The sequence below is a fragment of the Cyclopterus lumpus genome, chromosome 10 (genome assembly GCF_009769545.1).
Source record: "Cyclopterus lumpus isolate fCycLum1 chromosome 10, fCycLum1.pri, whole genome shotgun sequence".
In the NCBI taxonomy this organism is placed as follows: Eukaryota; Metazoa; Chordata; class Actinopteri; order Perciformes; family Cyclopteridae; genus Cyclopterus; species Cyclopterus lumpus.
The window spans coordinates 15420198-15432531 of record NC_046975.1 but is presented as its reverse complement, the minus strand read 5'-3'; the positions used below and the strand labels follow the sequence as shown (position 1 = coordinate 15432531).

The 12334-nt window shown below is 41.6% G+C and overlaps 1 protein-coding gene across 1 annotated transcript; it reads left to right on the top strand.

Moving 5' to 3' along the window:
• Nucleotides 1-1613: 1613 nt before the first annotated feature.
• Nucleotides 1614-11304, top strand: vegfba (vascular endothelial growth factor Ba). The gene is made up of 8 exons (XM_034543737.1): nucleotides 1614-1691; nucleotides 5416-5467; nucleotides 5546-5742; nucleotides 5846-5919; nucleotides 6023-6058; nucleotides 7942-8025; nucleotides 9306-9542; nucleotides 10095-11304. The coding sequence occupies exons 1-8, from the start codon at nucleotides 1614-1616 to the stop codon at nucleotides 10114-10116; spliced, it is 780 nt and encodes a 259-aa protein (XP_034399628.1). The 3' UTR covers nucleotides 10117-11304.
• The last annotated feature ends 1030 nt before the right edge of the window (nucleotides 11305-12334 follow it).

The following is a 12334-nucleotide window of genomic DNA, read 5'->3' as shown; positions in this document are numbered from 1 at the left end:
TTTGATATAATTCTGTCCCAAAACAAACATTTTCAATGAGTTTTGATTAAATAGGTTGATAGGTGGGTAAACTTAATATTCACTGTGTTCACATTTAGAGCATCAAAATATAATGCAAGTACAATGTATGTTAGTTATACCCACAACAGCTCACTATCAAACCATCTTCTGACCTCAAAGGGTTAAAATAGTTAATTATTTGATAATTACATATTTTATAATTGGATGGCCAGAAAACTTTGGAGGAAATTGTTTAATATTAGCTGAATTTATTTAAGAATATTTAAGGTGACAGATCACTATAGGAATAATAAAACAAGTGAATATTCACATTTGGGTACCAGTTCATTTGTGGCTGATGACTGAAACGATTTATCAAATATCAAAAGTTGCAGATACATTTTCTGTGAATTGACTCACTGATTATTCGACCTATTGTTTCAGATATTTCGCCACCAGAATCATTAGGAGAATATAAGCCCTTGCACAAAAAAAACAAATGTGCATAGATAAAACCCGAGGACATGACCTCATTGTCCTCAGTGGTAGCTACGGCCCTGTTCCCCACTTGCAAGGGGCCCCTGAAGGCCCCCCGAACCCCCTACTTTGGGACCAGAATACGCTGCACCTGTATTCAGTCTGCCTGTCCCGTTTGGAAAAAGTTGGCAGCGCAATGGTTACGCTGCGTGCGTCTCAAGGGCAAAGGAAACGAGGAAACCGATCACAACAAGTAAAGAAGAGGACACACCACTCCAGACCTCTCTGTCTGTCTGCGGACTACCCCTGCTCCTGCTCCGGCTCTGTTGTAGCGGTGCTGCCATGTCAGTGGAGGATGTTATTCCAGTCATGTTTATATTCATAAGAGGATAAAAAAAACAACAACAAAAAACGGGAAGATCTTATTTTCCGTGCATGGGATCGACAATGTGGAGCGCCTGACCGAGCCGGGGAGCGGATTATGCGCCACTGTCCAGCGCTGCACGTCGGGATAAAGCGTCGGGTCTTTACCGGATGAATGTCCGAGCGGAATGGTGTGATTTCTTTCAGCCACACAGAGGATTTTATGATCGCATCACGTTTCAGCGGGATGCTGGATGCTCCTAATGTCACGCCACCCCGGACCCCCGCACCGGTTCAGGGGGATCAGGACCAATAGACAGACCGAGAATACATATAATACATTCAAAGTTCAAACAAGTCTGATTAAAAAAGAATTGTAAGGTTACAGTGCCACCATTAGATGGAGGAGGCATATTTCATTATTACTTGAGTGGCAGATTGTATGTCTGTAATTAGTGTAAGGAGGGTTATTCTTCTGACTAATTTAAAATAAAAAAAACTATTATTCGAGTTTAGCTTGGGAACAGACTCCTGCTAGTTTGGACCATCATTTAGTCTCAAATGCAACAAGAGGAAGTTCATATTCCAGCTTAGAGGATGCCGCCCTGGGTGTCCTTTCAAGAAAGGGAGCCCGGAGAATGAAATGAAAGCGGGATTTCTGCGTCTTTAATCGGACACAGAGGCGAAGGAAGCGGCCGGCAAGCCACCTTCTTTTTTTCTTTTTTTGGATTGGTCCAAAATATATTTTTGCGCTCCCCTTCGACTCCTGCACAATGGGGATTATGCTTCAAGTTATTCTAGGAATGTTTCAATTCCTGCTGCTAACCAGAATACCGACGTCCCATGCCAAGGTATGTATCGGCATTTGACCCTAAAGACTGTCTGAGGTGGTCGGCCTGCCATCAGCTATATGAGCTTGTGAATCCTCCGTGGAATGAATGAATTTAGTCAGGTGGAGAACATGTGGGACTTTAGTTTGGTGGAAGGTATCCCCCTTAGGTCAATGACATCTGTCACTACGGTCCAGAGAATGATGTATTTACTTTAAAGTGACATTGTGCTATTTATTGTCTTCTCTACGTCACAATTCAGTGCCAGACAAGTTCTAGTGAGTCACCCGAAACAAAGAGTTTATACACTGTAATAAATAATTTACTAAAGCTTTGTAGATCAGTATGCCATTCAAAAGGACAACTTTTGGGTTGTCAGGTTGTGCAAAATCCTCCTCCAGCATGGCATTTAACTTGTCTTTATAGTTGGCTTAATAAATCAGAAAGGCAGGGCATCAGTACAGACATTCATTTCATTAACAATGTTGTTACTGAATGGATTATTTAGTAGGTTATATATTAAAGGAATAGTTTGATATTTAGGGAAATGTGCTTTTTGGTGGCGTTCTTACCGGGAGTTTAAACCAGAATAAAGACTGGATACAGGATAATATAGCCTGCTCTGTCCAAAGGTAACTCCACGTACTTTGTAGAAATCTGGACAAAAAAAAGGTGTAAAAGCTCTTTTTTTTGTGCCAGTAACTTCGTAGAGTCTCCTCTGGTTGCCTAGCAACTAGTTTGGCCAATAAATAGTCTGGCTCATTAACGTTAAGTGCCTCACCTAAGGCCCAAACAGAAAGCTGTTGTTTTACACTTAGTTTTTTTTCTACCAATAAAAACAATAACATATATGTTGATGGTTGAGCTTTAGAGGCGTTGTAGCGGGTCTTTAGCAGTTGGACAGGCCCGTTGTCTTTGAGCTAAGTTAACTGGGTGTGGCCTCATGTTGGACCGGCATGAGAGTGATGTTGATCATATCTAATATTGATCTGCTCATCTCACTCTGGTAGATCATATCTATGATATCGATCTACTCATCTAACTCTGGTAGATCATATCTTTGATATCGATCTACTCATCTAACTCTGGTAGAGCATATTTATGATATCAATCTGCTCATCTAACTCTGGTAGATCATATTTATGATATCAATCTGCTCATCTAACTCTGGTAGATCATATCTATGATATCAATCTACTCATCTAACTCTGGTAGATCATATCTATGATATCGATTTTGATAACCATTTTGGGCTGCCACCCATCATTATTTTCATTGTAAATTATTTGAGACAGTTAATTTTCTGCAAATTGACTGATTGATTAAAGGACTAGTTCATTCAGGTAAGGGTGTCTCATTAAACAGTGGTACCAATAAGGCTATATGGATTTAACGCTTTGCTTGGTATCATTCAAAAAGAGGGTGGATATCATTCATTTGGGTTATTATAGATAAGAAATGTTCATACTGACATGTTCCACACACAGCAGCAGGCCCACATATATGGAGAGACCTGCTAATTCTTTATTTATGTCTGGAGGCTTGTATCAGGAACAGGCAGTGCTCTGCAGCAGTGTGAGAGCCAGCCCAGACTCAGAGCTGCTGTAGCCTATGTTTTAGTAATGTATCATCCTAGACGCTACATGACACACAGCAGTGTGACTCTTCACCTGCTCACAGCCGCTGTCTCTCACCCGAGGCGCTCTGCTTTCATGCTGTCTGCTTTACTGACAGATACTGGAGAAAAGGGGTCATCCTTTTTTTTACTTCTCCTGTAGAGATGAGGCTCAGTGTGAAGGAGATGGTGTGTAGCTGTAGGACACACACACACACACTTGGCCCTGCTGTACAGTGTGCTCTGGGAGTGGTAGACGTGTTAGACAATAGACAGACAGCAAACCAGTGCACATGTCACTGTACTGGCACTCAGGAGTGTGTGTGTGTGTGTGAGAATGTTTATATGTGCATGTGGCTGCCAAAGAAGGTCATCTTATCCCCATCTTAAAGGCTGATACAGAAAAGACACACTTACTTAAGCTCACATCCTACCAATCACAAAATGGCCTCAGTCCCAGCTTAACTCAGAATCAATGTGGGCCAAAGCAGTGTGTGTGTGGGTGTGTGTGGGTACAAGGGGGTGGAGCAGTTAAATGGGGGCAACTGGACAAAGTCTACATTCCCTTACAAGTGGCCTTGGTCTTCACACACACATTGGTCCAATAACAGCGCGTGTGTTTGAGAGAGCCATGACAATCAGTGTCTCTTTAAGTAAAAGTACGAAAATAAGTTTTATCAGCTAAATGTACGCGATAAGCTCACAAAAGTGAAAGTACTTGTGCCGCAGTAAAATGCCTCCTGTGATTGATATATGATTAAATATGACATAATTAAGTTGTTGACAACATTTTTCGGGCCCCTCCAAATGGGTCAGTATAAATCTGAGGGGTCATGAGATGACGAATGAGAGACAAAACTAAGTTCTGCAAAACACTTTTGGACTTTTCTATAATATTTTACTGTTATATGTGACATTTGGGCCTCAAACAGTTATTCAATGAGAAGTTTTGAGGGTAAATCTTATCTTTGGTGGAACTGCTAACAACTCATTGACTGTTTTTACAAAGTTATCGTATTAAATTCAATATGATTTATTATTAATTTGCAAATATATGAGTAACTATAGCAGTAAGATACATGGAGTGGAGTAAAAAGTACAATATTTGCCATTGAAATGTAGAGTGTAGAGTAACAGAAAATGGAATTGCTCATATAAGTAACTCAACATTGTACTTGGTTATTTTCCCTTTCAGAGTTGATTGCATGTGAGCAAGTCTAATAGCAGTAAATAGTATTATATATCGGGCTGTTATTACTGTTGGATCAAACACTCCCTTCAGCTCATTTTATGAAATAATATTAAGCGTCTTGCTTGTCAACTCAAAGTTTCACAGATTGTAGACGTTTATTGTTGAGAAGTGGCAGATACGCTCACTATCTACCACTGCGTGGCTACTGAAAGGGTTTCAAATGCTAGTCAGGTGATAGACTTGAGGGCAAAGGTAGCAGATACAACTTGTTCAAAAATCCAGCAGCACCCTGCCTCATTTTGTTCAGTCAGTACAGCCATGTTGTTGAAATATGGTTGAATCTTGGTCGGGAGCGTAGACATGTTCAGTTACATACTCACAGTAATGAGGCATGTTATATTTAGCCTTAAAACTACTGTAGGGCGGCTCTGACATGTGTATCAAAGTTCAATAATCAACTTGTTACTTTCCATTTACCACCATGCACTATGGAGCCTGTCACATTCAGGTTCCAGGTGGGAAACATTGTGGTAGTCATTAATATGAAATACTTTGATCTGTTAAGCACCAGTGGCCTTTTTACAACAATATCAAACAGGACGTGGCAGGAAACAGCTCAACAGTCAGATTACTGTTATATAATAATAACGTCAGAAACAAATCTTGATTATTGATCAATAACAGCAGATGTTCTGTATGTTGTTATATGTATTACATGTATTTTAAATATAAAAACGTTTTGTTTTTCTTTTTGTACAAAAATACTAGTTGGCCCACTATTACATCTAAGTTTTTGTTGGATTGAAATTCAACCACTTGTCGTGACTCCAAAGTGAAAAGCTGAATGCTATCTAACAGGTCAACCTGACCAGGAAACCCTAAACTTATTGAAACAGTGCTTTTCACATGTGCTCATTACTTCTATTTTCCCCCTCGAGCTTGCTCATTGGCGGCCGGCAGACTCCCCAAAATCCAGGGAAGGTCGAGAAGGTAGGCTGACCCCTGCACCACTTTATGGAGCTGAGAGTGAGAAATAAAACCCTGATTGTATTGATTTATCTCCACCAGTGCGGCGGTGGTTGGAGGTTTATTCGCGCAGCGGCTGTGAGCCTCGAGACACTCTGGTGGAGGTTTGGCGGGAGTTGCCGGGGGAGACGCACCATCTCTTCGTCCCATCCTGTGTGTCGGTGAGACGATGTGGTGGCTGCTGTGCTGATGAGGCCCTGGAGTGTGTTCCTTCGCTCACACACACACTCACCATGGAGGTAAGCACACACACACACACACACACAATCCCTGCTTCAGTGTAGTGGATTAATGTCGTAAACAGCGAGATGACGTTTGAATATTTGTCTGATCTGTGTGCAGCTGATGAGGACCTCCTTCATGAAACATGAGCTCATGGAGCTGCCGTTCGTCGAGCACAGTCAGTGTGAGTGCAGGTAATAAAACACACAGTCTGTGTTCAGAAATACTTGGTATACCTTTTGTTGATTGACCCCACTGCATCTTTATACTGACACATCTGTTTTTATCTGTGAGCAGGTTGAAAGGAGAAATCCAGCCAACACCTACAATAAGGTAAGATTCATATTATGTTTTAAATCTTGTGTTGTTTAAAAACTTGTTTTTACTTATGGAAAGTGTCTTCATGAAAAGCTCTTAATGAATAAAATGTAATATTAGTATTGTTATTATTTCCCCTTCCGCTTCCCTTCTTTCCATTTTAATCTCTCCTTGTCTGTTCCTGTTAAATTGTGAGTGAGTGAGCTGCTGTTGTGAAATGTCCTGATCCATCATCTCTAATGTGAAGCCATGTTCACTAATGATGCTCCTCTAATTCTGATGAGGATGATATTGATAAAAAGGAGGTATTCAGAGGATGAAACCCAAGTAGCTATAAGTAGGTTTAATTATGAATAAACATTGTGAAGAATCAACTCGTAGGACACTGATTACAATGTATGCTGTTGATACTGAAATGTGTCTTAAATACAGCATCAACAAAGTTTACAAAACACAACAAACAACTCCATCGTCACCCTGAATCTTTATAACAAATTGCATTCGGGTGAGTGATCCATGTTGCGGTTCAGCCAGGACTGACAGCTGTACACTGTAAAAAGAACATTTCAGTTGGATCCCTGATGTTTGTTTGTGTACCTCATACTGGCAGGTCCAACCACACAATCATATGATTGCATCTTTAATGTTTATGTCCTCCTACTTCCTGTTAGGATGTGGACATAAATAAAGGATTCCAATGTATGTGTGTGTATACAATCTTATTTTCCCCTGTTCATGTGTCTGTGTGACTGCGCTTGTTAAATCTCTGCATCTATTTGCACGTGTGTACATTCTCTATGTGAGTATACATGTGTGTGTGTGTGTGTGTGTGTGTGTGTGTGTGTGTGTGTGTGTGTGTGTGTGTGTGTGTGTGTGTACGCGCGCGCGTGCGTGTGCCCATCAGTGAGTTAGCATCTGTGTGACTCTCCCTGCATCCCCTGGGACGGCCCGCATCCTGTTGTCACCATAGCGATGATTTTATCTCCCCTGCCATGTGCTCTCTCACAGAGTCACGCATCCATGATAGTAAATCAGAACTCCAAAGACAGCACCAGCAGCACACTCAGTTAATATTGTCGGAGCTAGGCCTCTTAAAGGTTAAACACTGTCCTCGTAATTTGATAAAAGTTCAACATAGTTTATAGCGGATGAGATGAGAGGAAGTTAAACCAGTCGTGCCAGAAACCAAAGCAGTGAGCTGATGCACTTTGTTGTTGAGGGCACCAGCATACATTAAAGTAAATCAGATTGTGCTCAATAAAGACAAAGCACTTAATATGATAAGGAAGACAGGGAAATGGACAGAGAAAATATTCAAAACTCAAAACTCACTGTTGAGTAGCTACAACAGAATCTATGTTACTGTATGATATGATAAATCAAAGTTACAAAATGAAATACTGATACCAGAGAAATATCATAAGACACTTTAGGAGCATTTAAAGAAATATTGTATCAAGGTCAGAAATGATCAACCATAGAACATACAGTATGAGAAGTTTACTTGGACGTCTCCACTGTGAGAGTCCTGTTTTGAAAAAGAGATTTATCATGTTTTTTGAAGGCCTATATGTTTGGATTAGATCCTTACTTAAAAGCTATGTGCTTTGTGAAAACAACATTTGGAGATGAAATATATGGGGACTGGGTGTTGTTTGACATTTTTTCAATAACTAACTACAATAATAAAACTGTCTTTTGATCCTTTCCTTTGAGAAATATGAATAAAATGTTCTACAAAACCCTTTGCAACACATTGGCTTCATCCGAGGATGCATTCAATATATTCACTGATTTTAGTTGTTGCATACTAATTACATTCTTTGATCCAAACGTGTCAAAAATATAACTCCTGACCCCTTAATGTGTGAGACATTTGGTTTGTCTGATATTCCCAGGCCCCTTCTGAAACCAACAAGAACAAACAAGAAAAAAGAGAGACAGAAGTCCAGACAGAAGACAAGTGGAGCCATCAGAGCTGCGTATGTTGACTATTCAGTACACACATGTATTAATATATAGCTTTTAATCTCAGTTACCAGCCTTAAATTGAGGTTCTTACTTCTGTTAGTATGTTCCAGATACCATTGACTTCACTGGGAATATTTGGATGAGAACAGAAACTTAGTTATGTGGTCTACATTAGTGCTGAAAGACAATTAGCTTTACAGGCACAGCAGTCAAGGTTACACACACACACACACACACACACACACACACACACATATACACACACACACACACACACACACACACTGTGTAGAAAGCCCTATTAGCTTTATAATAACAGTATCTAGTGACTATTCCTTGCTGTGATAAGTTATATTACATAATTCACAACACAGGCTGTTAAAAAGGTCAGTTAGAAACATTTTGAAGGAACCTTTTAAACTGTAATCTTAGAGGAACAGGTGAGTTTAAGCTATAAATGTCAACTTCTGTTTCTGATTCCCATGATTCAGTCCTGAGCAGTGAAGGAGGAAACAGTTAGGTCTCTTTTTCCATCTGCTTCCTCTTCACTTTGCTGTCAGTCATTTCCGGCCCCCGGGGGGCAAGAGGTGACTCGGTTTGGGTGTGATGTCCCCCAGCACCCATCCATCACTCAGATCAGGCTTTATTCAGACTCTAGCAGGGGTGAAATCTGTGTAATTTGCTCCCAAATGCCACCTCCTCTTTCCATGCCAGTGGCAGGCGTGGTCATCGGGGTCTGGACAAAGATTGCTCCTCTCTGCCTCATTAAGTAACTTCATTAAAGCCGCCGGCCTCCCGGGAAGACTGAGACAGAACCAGCTCCAGTTAATGGACCAACTGATGCAGGCAACTCTCTCAGACTCTGAGAAAAAAGTACAGAGCGTCGAGAGGAGAAGCTGAAAGCCTCATAGGCAGCTATGTGACTATTGCCATGGTAACGAACAGAAGCACAGAAAGACAAAGAGCAGAAAGTTTGTCAGCAGCAAAGGAAACAGTATCCCACATTAGTCACACATCTCCCACACACACTACATGTTTGGGGTTTGTTTCAGTCTGGCACTGCATGGTTAAACAAACCATGCATTTCATTTTTAGCAGCATGGTGCGGGATCAATTGCGAAATAGCAAAATCTTTTTAGACCCTTATTGATCCTGGAGCGTGGCTGTCGGTCCGTCTGCGTGTCGATGTGTCGATGTGTCGGTCCTCCACCTATTGCATGGATTGTCATGAGGTGTACAGACTTTCTTTGTCCAACCACACTATTTCTACACCCCTCTTCCTTCCACCCAGGACCCATGTTCCCCCAACTCTTCCTCCCCCATCCACCCCTCCTCCTATATCGCCTCCTCCTCCATCACATCCGCCCACCAGCCTTACTCCCTCTCCGTCGCCATCTCCGAGGCCTCGTTGCCGCCCCTGCAGAGGGAGGAAGTGGGCACTGGATGCGACGTCTTGCCAGTGCCACTGCACCATCAGAGCCGAGAGCTGCAGCCGGAAAGAGCGTACGCTCAACCCTCGCCGCTGTCGGTCAGTTCACGTGCACCCAAAACAAACAAAAGAATACCTTTGAATATTAAAAATTATAATTCTGTTTAATTGTCTTTGAACAATATGTAACTCAAATACAACAATACACAGACAGAGATATACTGCATAAGGCTGTCTCTGGTACAAATTGAAGCTATGTGTTTCCGATTCAGTGTGTCCTCCTCGTGCTCTTCAACTATAACCAACCCACAATCCATTTTCTATACAGATTATGTGAGTTGGACAGTTGATCAGATGCTTGAGCTTTTGAGGCAGTGAGAATGTTTTATTGGGAGTGGCTGCTACTCAAGTTGTAGAGTGGGTTGACTATTAGTTGTAGCGTTGGTGCTGATTCCACAGTGTCTGAACCTTACATTGCCCCCAGAGTGAGCATATTTGATTCATAAAATGTATGCCGTTTGGACAATAACGTCAGGAAAAAGTAAATGTACATGTTCACTTTATCCACCATGGAATCCACCGTGCATGTGTGAAACCTGTCAAATACAATTGAATCTAACACCTTCTTCTCTTTAATGTTTACTGTTCCAGGTGTGATGCCATGAGGACTTGATGTGTCTACTCACTTTCTTTTCACCTCCTTCTTTCCACCCACCCCTGTTGATTCATCGCCCACTCTCAGCATCAGTGCCATGGAGCATACAGGCGCTTGGACATCCAGTAACCTCAGACTGAAGGAAGTATTAACGGAAGCACACACAAGAACATGTAGCAGCGCTCTTATTTAAGCAACTAAAGTGCAGCTTTACAGCCAGAATATAGATCTACGTATGCATGTGCAGGCAAACATCTTACCACTTCCTCTACTCCTGTGGCAAAGCTTTTGTCAGTCCACATGAACATGCGTGTCCAGACATGTAGTCACAGACGCATCCCATGAGTGGAGGGATGAAGTGGCAGCTTAATGGCAACTTTGAGAGACATGGATTTCTGAAGAATTCTGTCTTGGTGGACACCATCACTCCTGCTCTGCTGTGATTTGAGGTTCTTTAGGTCTGAACTAATGACACAAGAGAGCAGTGGAAACTTGACTGATTATACAAGAACAATGGATAGGACGTTGATCGGTCTTACGCAAGAGTCCTACGTGTCAAGGCCCATTTTTGTGTGGAGGATTTGAAAAGCAACCGCAACAGGTTATAGATGTGCACGTCCACATTCAGGCATACCAGAAGGACATAGGACATGCACATGAACTGGCACCCCAGTGTGCGTGGGCCTATAGTTAAGCTGAATGCTGGGATGGAGAGTATCTGTGTGGTCTCTCCACTGAAAGACCCAGATGGGATATCCCTGCAGCCGTTCTCTCTCATTCAAAGCGTATGACCACGGGCTGGCTCTCCAAGCCGCTTTCCGGCATTTGTTTAATTTGGGTCTTTTGTCTCCGTCTTCCCTTGGCTCCTGGATTGAAAGCAGCCGCTTTGCCTCTCTTTGCCTCTCTTTTAGGCAGTGAGGAGAATGACAATAATGAGGCCTGGCGGCTGTCCACTGCTTCACACACAAACATTCACACTTCTAATACTAGGAACACAGACAACACTGCAAATGCAGACACACACAGCCTCACTCACTCTGTGCTATAGCAGGCACACATACATTCATATTTACACACACACACGCAATGTGAAATGAATGCAGGTAGCCTTAAGCATTTGTTTGTGCCACACCAAGTGTGCAATTATACACATGTTAGTTGTTTATATTTGCAATTTACTGCAAAGTCTTCATTTAATATTGTATTACATGCCTCTGTTTTATATTTTATTATAATTCTGTCAAGTTGATTGAAAATTCTATATTGTAGAATGTGAGTCTTTGTTTTGTTTGTTCATCTTTAATCCGTCTGCATAAAGAGTCACGCTGGGTGGCCGTCTATGTATACAGTCAGCATCTAAACCGATATCCAATGTATTGAATTTAAACAGACACGGCTCACACAGGCCACACATGGGAGACTATATACATTATAATGTGTAATTCAAACAATAAGCAGGGCAGTGTTGTCCGCAGCACATAGAAACCAAGCAAATAGCCGTTCCCAGTGCAGTGAATGAACACATGGCTGTTTTTGTTGCATGTGACAGCCGGGATGGAAAGAGTATTATTCATTTGGAACATAACTTGTTTGTATTCTGACTGAATCTCACGGTTTAACTCCATGTTAGCTCATGACTGCTTGGCCTTTTGTTGGGAACCTTGACTCGATTTCAGAAAGGATGCGGTCTTGAGCAGCTTGTCAGTCAGCGTGACGGGCTAAAGCCAGAGCTCAGAGGACCTATTATGATGGGTCATGGAGTTTAAACCCATCTTTTGACTCTCATCCAGACATGTCGTCCAGTGCAAGATTTCCTGAGAACATTTTACCAGTGACATCTTATCATCATGACAAACAGTAGCTTTGAAATTCCATAATTAATGTCTTTACTCTCCCCAGGATGTATACGATCCTGCTGATTAAAACCGTTCAGAGGCTGAGCTAAAGAACTGTTTCGGTGGCTGGTGTGATAAGCTCTGTATTTATACTCTCCTGAGATTAGATTATTTTTCCACGCTTGAGTCCATTGTTCAGTGTTTGTTATTCCTATCAATCAATGCTTCAATCACTACCTCTATATCACAACATATTAATGACCAAGTATTAGAGCCTTGTTGTTACTTTCTATTGTGTTATTTCAGACCTCTTTTAAGATAATATGTTTTTTTATTTACATTTAGCAATAAGCACAGTTTAATGTAGATATGTGGAGCTGCAGCAGATCTGTAGTGATAAT

Excerpts from the sequence above, each read along its gene's own strand:
- vegfba (XM_034543737.1), top strand. The coding sequence starts at position 1,614 with ATGGGGATTATGCTTCAAGTTATTCTAGGAATGTTTCAATTCCTGCTG. Across the intron at positions 8,026-9,305 it reads AGTGGAGCCATCAGAGCTGC|GACCCATGTTCCCCCAACTC; the intron begins GTATGTTGACTA and ends CCTTCCACCCAG. Across the intron at positions 9,543-10,094 it reads CTCAACCCTCGCCGCTGTCG|GTGTGATGCCATGAGGACTT; the intron begins GTCAGTTCACGT and ends TTACTGTTCCAG.